The 7,519-nt window shown below is 33.8% G+C and overlaps 1 protein-coding gene across 1 annotated transcript; it reads right to left on the reverse strand.

The window, feature by feature from the left end:
• Positions 1-6,441: 6,441 nt before the first annotated feature.
• LOC105784119 (uncharacterized) lies at positions 6,442-7,229 on the reverse strand. Its single transcript, XM_012609914.2, has one exon. It carries the CDS (start codon positions 7,182-7,184, stop codon positions 6,570-6,572), a length of 615 nt encoding a protein of 204 aa, XP_012465368.1. The 5' UTR covers positions 7,185-7,229; the 3' UTR covers positions 6,442-6,569.
• Positions 7,230-7,519: the final 290 nt, after the last annotated feature.

Raw genomic sequence — 7,519 nt, forward strand, 5'->3', positions numbered from 1 at the left:
TTTTATATGAAGATTGAACTTTTAAAGTTGGTTCATACTAATCTAGCAGACTTTAGAAACAAAGAAAGTAAAATTGGAAAACATTATTATGTTGCCTTTGTAGATGATTAGTCTAGGTATACAAAGGTTTATCTTCTAAGAAAAAAAGATGAAGCTGAACAAATCTTTCTCTTTTATAAAGCAGAAGTAGAAAACCAGCTTGCTGGGAGAATAAATCGGCTTAGATCTGATAGAGGTGGCAAGTATGGCATTAAATTTCTTAAAAAGGTTTGTGAGAAAGACAAAATTATACATGAGTTTTTCGCTCCCAAATTTCCATAAAAAATGACATAACTGAAAGATAAAACAAAACTCTAAAAGAAATGATGAATGTTTTACTACTTAATTTTGGTTTACCTGACCGCATGTGGGGGCAGGCCGTACTTTCTGCAAATTATATTCTTAATAAAGTGCCTCATAGAAAATTAGAATGTACCCTATACGAATTGTAGAAACGTTATGCCCCTAATCTATAATACTTAAAAGTGTGGAGGTGCTTAGCAAAAGTAGGCTTGCCTACTTTTAAATTGAACACTATCGAATCTAAAACTGTTGCTATTGTTGTTGTTGGTTATGCTCTGAACAATGCTACTTATAAATTTATGTCTTTGCATGATTCTTCCATATGTGAATCTAGAGATGCTGTTTTCTTTGAAAATATTTTTCCTTTAAATAAATCTGGCCTAAATCCTGATATACAATTAGTTGAACATGTTTCTTCTTTTAGTACACATAATAGAGATATTCTTAATGATGATGTGAAACCTAGGAGAAGTAAAAGACAAAAGACTGCCACTAGTTTTGAACCTAATTTCCTTACTTCCTTCATAACTGAGATTAATGATTTAAACTTAATAAGTGATACTATTGCTCATGCATTTTTTATAGATGGTGATTCAAAAACCTATGATGAAGCCATAAAATCAATAGATGCTAGTTTTTGGAAATATGCTATTGATAATGAGCTTGAATCTATTATGTCTAATCGCTCTTGGAAATTAGTAAACTTGCCTAGAGGTTTTAGACCTATTAGTAATAAATGAGTCTTTAGAAAGAAACTTAGACCAGATAGGTCAATACAAATGTATAAGGCAAGACTAGTGATTAAATGGTTTACTTAGAAATTTGGAGTAGATTATTTTGATATATACCCTCCTATGGCTAAGATCTCAACCATTTATGTTTTATTTGCTTTAGCTTCTATTCACAAATTGCTGGTACATCAAATGGATGTGAAGACAACTTGCTTGAATGGTGATTTGGATGAGGAGATCTACATGGAGCAACCTTCAGGTTTTGTGGCACCTTGTATGGAAGATAAAGTTTGCAGACTCAAAAAATCTCTGTATGCTCTCAAACAAGCTCCAAAACAATGTTATGAGAAATTTTATAAGACTATTCTTAGTTTCGGTTTTATAGTTAATGGTGCAGATGCATGTGTATATTCTAAGATGTTTGGTTCTAATTGTGTCATCATAAGTATGTATGTGATGATATGTTAATTCTCAATTGCAATATAGAATCCGTTAATAAAACCAAGAATTTATTATCTATTAGCTTTGAAATGACTAATTTGAGAGAGGTAGATGTAATTTTAGGAGTTAAGGTTACAAAATCTAAAATGGATTTGCATTAAACCAATCTCATTATATAGAGAAAGTGATAAAAAAAATTTAATAGCTTTGATATAATCCCTGTGAGAACTCCTTATAATTCTAGCATACAACTATTAAAGAATATAAGAAATAGTTTTTCTCAATTAGACTATGCTAAGATTATTGGAAGTCTTATGTTCTTGATGAACTATACTCGACCGGATATTGCTTATGTAGTTATTAGACTAAGTAGATATACCCATAATCCTAGCAATGATCATTGGAATGCTCTAATGTGTTTGCTTAAATACCTTAAAGGTACAATAACTTGGGAGTTAGAGTTTTTCGGATGCCCTACAATCCTTAAGGGCTATTGTGATGCAAACTGGGTAACTAATAATTATGATATGAGCTCTACAAATGGGTATGTCTTTACTTTGGGTGGAGTAGTCATTTCGTGGAAGTCTGCTAAACAGACCTATATTGCTTGCTCCATGATGGACTCAGAGTTTATAGCTCTTGACTTAGTCGGGTAAGAGGCCGAGTGGCTTAGGAATCTACTTGCAAAGATTCATTTATGAGGAAAACCAGTACCTCTTGTATCTCTATTATGTAACTTACAAGCCACAATTTGTGTTGCTAAGAGCCAAACTTACATGGTAAGAAGAGGCATATTCGAATAAGACATGAATTTGTGAAAAATTAAATAAATAATGGAGTACTTGTGTTGGAGTACGTGAGGTCTGAAAGGAACCTAGTTGATCCAATAACTAAAAGGTTAATTAGGAAAATGGTTCTTGATTCATCAAGGGGGATGGGTCTTAAGCCCAGTGGTTGAGGAATTCATGGTGGATACCCAACTTAGTTCTCTAAATTTAATATGGTCAAACGAAACCATGGAAAGACTTATAGTGTACATTTTACCTATCCCTATGGCGAATGATGTAATTGCATAAGGTTGAGTTCTTACTATTAATGAATTCATAGCCAAGAGTTTGGGTGGTCCTATTGAGACAGGCTTAATGACTTCACCGACTTGAGAGGTTGATTTTATTACTCTTAATGAGTTCATATCCTAGAATTTGGGTGGTCCTATTGAGACAGGCTTAATGACTTCACCGACTTGAGAGGTTGATTTTATTACTCTTAATGAGTTCATATCCTAGAATTTGGGTGGTCCTATTGAGACAAGCTTGATGAATCACTGAATCTAAATTTGAGAGGATGAGCTTAATAAATGGTCTTAATGATTTCATAGCCTTGATTCGAGTGGTCTATATTAAGGTAGACTTGACGAAATCACCTACGTAAGTGTGAAGGACTAACCACCTTCTATGAAAAACTTATTGATTTATCGTGCAATATCAATTGAATATAATATTAGTTGTGTGTCATGAGTTAATTCCTATCTTAACAAGTTCAAGATTCGTTTACTTGTTAAAGAGAAGAATCATTCATTTCTTTATGTACTAGTTCAAATCCACAATATACTAGTGCCTAAGCGACTAATTTCGTTATTGCTCTTCTCACGTTTTAACTGGAAAAACCTCTACTCTTTCTTGTGTTTATAAAAAAAATTCAAATTACTTTGCATTAGTGGGGGGGTTGTTGGTAATACAAAGGATTGTTGGTAAGTGGGTATATCCTAGTGTGATTTCCCTAAGAAGAAGAACACCAACTGTGTTCTACCTTTCTTATTCGGGTGTACGAATATTAAAGCACTGTGTTAACCTTGGGGGACAACGTCCACTACATGATTACACCGATCAGGGCGAATTTGTTTCTAAGGCAGTGATTTTTCCACAGCACAGTAAATTTTGATTTCGTAATTCTTGGTTTATTTTTTCAGTCAATGCTAACAAATTTGTTTTGTAGTAGTATTTTTCCAACATCCATCAATTATTTTTAACTCTTCATTTTATTTAAAATACGAGTTAATTGCATCAAACGTTCTCAAATTATGACCGCCATTCTATATTGGCTCTTAAGCTTTAAAATATTCTAATTACATCCTCAAACTATCATGTTATATCAATAAGGTCCTTCCATTATTAAAAATCATTATTTTAAAATGAAACTTGTAAAAATAGATGTTGTAAAAATCTTGGTTTTGAGGTTTTGAAACTTTTACAAGAACTATCGTCCACTTTTTTTCGGTTTTAATTTATTTTAGTTTTAACTTTAAAAGTTATGTGGAAACATTTTACTTTTCTCTAAAATTTTCATTTTAAATTATGTCACACAAAATTTCACGTATTATTTAATGGTTAAATTAATTGTTTCAATAATAAAAAACCGATTGATATAACATGATAACTTTGAGATGTAATTAGAACATTTTGAAGTTTGGAGACCAATTTAAAATAAAGATTATAGTTTGAATATGTATGATGCAATTAACTCTTAAAATGCATATATTTGATACTTTAAACATGACATTTATTAAAAAAATTAAACATATGCTATGGCCATGTAGACTTATTATTTGGGCAGGTCAAATTGATTTTAAGTCGATTCAATTTGAGTCTTGGATAATTTTGATTTTAAAATTTTAATGTCATTTCAGTTTGGTTTGATTTTGGATTTGGGTCATTTGAGTCCGAGACATTTCAAATGCTGGTCATTTTGTGTTTAGGATTTGGGTCAATTGAATTTAAGGCTTCTGTTTTTTTTTTTTTTATGAATCATTATAGGTTTGAATCATTTCGAGTTGTTTGATAGAGTCATTTTAGCTTGGATCAAAGTAGTCAATACTGTACTGGTGAGTGTTTCATCTTTGTCTCGATACTTTTAGTGTATTATTTTAGGTTTATAAATGTTTTAATTTTCATATATATACACACACATTTATAGTTTAATTTTAATTTTAATTTTGTAATGAATTATAAATTTTATATACTTTATAAATATAAGATTTAATGTTAAAAAATATAATATTTAAAATTATTATTTAACTTGAATAACTTAGTTATATTTGAAGTTGAAAAGTAATTCTTAAAATGTTTAAGATTTTAAAAAATAAAAGTTAGGTTTGAAATATGGATGCGAACCTAAATTATTTAGTAGTGATTGAAGGCTGGAATGGTACATATTGAATGCAGATTAGTTTGAATTTAGGTTAGAGAAATTGAATTTTAAATTTGAATGAATGGATGGCTAGATTGTGGGTTATAAGACCAAAAGAGCTGAAAAGAAGAAACAAATGCTGGCTGATGTGTCGGGAATGGAAAGACCAACCTTGTTAGTTTTCTGTTTTCACCATCATGACGATATTGCTGTTTTCTTATTCATTCTACACAACACCAAATACGAGCTTTTCACAGGGGAAAAGCGCTTACCACATTTATAAAGTTGATCCAAGATGCATATTGGTCATTGAATGATCAATGTTGTTGTTGTAAAGGAACAATCCATTACTTATGGATGGATAGATTATGTAACTTGTTACCATGCACCATGGCAACATGTTACATCAAGATGTCATATATGAGCATTAATTCAAAAGCTAGTAACTGTTTCTTCTCCTTAAATCCGCCGGCCTCGTTTCGACGTTGCCTTGGCCAGTTGGATTAGTCGTCTTGAGTGAATTCCTGGATCGAGTTTTCTTTTTTATTTTAGAGATCACAGCAGGGGTCTGGATTTTATGTCTTGGCTCTATAATTGTTTCTTCTTCCTTGAAGAGGTCTTTAACTAGCTTAAAGTCTCTTGTGACGATCTCCCTTGGGGAGGCTGCTTCTGAGTTCTGAACGAAAGAGAGAAGGCTAGTTGACTCCGACTTAGATATGTACAATGTATATTGCATTGGTATTAAACTTTTTCTACTGTGTCAGGCTTTTGATTTGTTGTTAGAGACATGGTTTGGGAATTTCATTTGTCTGCGTCACTAATCTATCTTATTGGGGAGGGCTGGGTTTATCGATCAAAATGTTCGGACTTGTAGATCGGTAACCATGGTTTCTGACTTGTAGATCGGTAACCATGGTTTCTCCCTACCTTACTTGTTTTCTTAAAACCATTTTTTGGTTTTTTGGTTCGCTTGTGGGTAAGGCTGTTCTCTTGGGTCTGTTTTGTACTGATCTCTCCCGCTCTGGGAGTTGAAAATGAACAACAACAAAAATGAACCTATATCAGGTAAGGGTTAGAGGAAGTTCAGATGGTGAAGTTCGGAGGTTCATTGTTTGATATACAACACAACTTGATTAAACTCAATTTGGACCTTAACTTGTTCCACAGGAACTCAAATTGACTTGAATTCAAACTGATTTGAACCAATGCTTTGAAATGTTTCTAACTTGAAATGATCAAAACCCAAAATAACCTGATCGAATATGAGCTTCAAACCCGGAATGATACAAAACCGAAACAACCTAAACCAGAAATGCTCTAAACTAGTAGAATCAAAATTATCTAAGGAAAACACGAGTCTTGAACCGGAAAGATACAAATTCAAAACAATTTGAACTTATAATGCCTTAAGCCCGAAACACCCAAAAGATTTAAAATTCTAATTAATATATCTAAATTGATTCGATGCAAAACTAATCTAATTTGCTCAATCAACAAGTCTAGTTGGATAATCGATAATTTAGAGAAATCCATTAGGCTACCACTCCTACTAGTTAACCTCGCACCAGTATTTCCCAAAAGTTCTGCACTAAAATCAAAATGCATCATCTGAACTAGAGAGCCTCAACCTATGTGCTCTGAAGTGTAATCAAAGGACTCCAATAGGTGCAGTAAAATTAAAATGCATCATCTTTAGTACTAAAATGCATAACCAAAGGACCCCAGAATTGTACACATATAGTTGATCAAATGAAAATTTTAAGAGATACATTATCTTCTCAATTAAACTATAACAATGTGACACCAACGTTGTATAAAAAAAATTTATCAAAGCAAAACCCAGAATTTACATACCTTTCCAGCTTTAACCTAAAACCCTTTAGTTCCAGTTTCTTTCAAAACAACAGGTTTCTCGGCCATGGCGAGACAGTACTTTGCAATCTCTCTAAACCTAGGGACGCTCCTAAGATCAACCTTAGTTCCATCTTTCAAGGTTATGATAACGTCACCCCACTCACCTATGAAACGCGGCACCACCTGCACGTCCTTAATCACCTTGTAAGAGAAATCGCTCCTATCCTGACCCGTCAGTCCCGAAATAACCGTCACCCGCAGGTTGGTGAACCTGTACCTCAGGAAAAACGCCCTCGAAACGGCGGCTAGAGTCAACGGCAGCCATAGAAGAGTGAAACCCAGAAGCAGATTGGCTAAGAGGTCCCCGTAGTGGGCTCCGCCGTCGAAGAAGATGGTTTCTTCTTTGGGGCTTTTGGAGGAGGGTTGGGCGGGAGTGGTGGTTGCGGCGGGTTGGTCAGTTGGGGAGGACACGTGGAGCCTGGAGGACGGTCTGTTGTTTCCAGAAATGGATTTGAAGAGGAGGTTACGGACAGGAAGTTTGGAGGAGGGATGGAGGGAATGGTGGGTGATAGAAGTGGCGCCCGCCGCGGTGGCTATGGCGGCCGGTGAAAGAAGAGAAGTAGAGGCCATGAAGGATTATCCGTTTGAGAAGAGGGAGATGGGGAGAGGTAGTTAAGTTGAGCCGTTGCTGGTCGTGTATTTGCCACGTCACATGCTAAAAACTCATTATTTAATTCTGGTCAAATTCTGTTATTAGTCCCTGCATTATGCATAAATTACGTATTAGTTTTTAATTTGGGTCGGTTTTAGTTTTTATATTTTTTTCAAATTTAATCTGTTAAATTCCTTAGTGCTCCATTTGGAAACATGAGTTTAAAAATTTAGATTTAGACTTCATTTATTATGTAAATGGTAAGAATGAAATGCATATATTATGGATAGAATAATTGAGATTCAATCTAATA

Source organism: Gossypium raimondii, chromosome 13, assembly GCF_025698545.1.
Source record: "Gossypium raimondii isolate GPD5lz chromosome 13, ASM2569854v1, whole genome shotgun sequence".
In the NCBI taxonomy this organism is placed as follows: Eukaryota; Viridiplantae; Streptophyta; class Magnoliopsida; order Malvales; family Malvaceae; genus Gossypium; species Gossypium raimondii.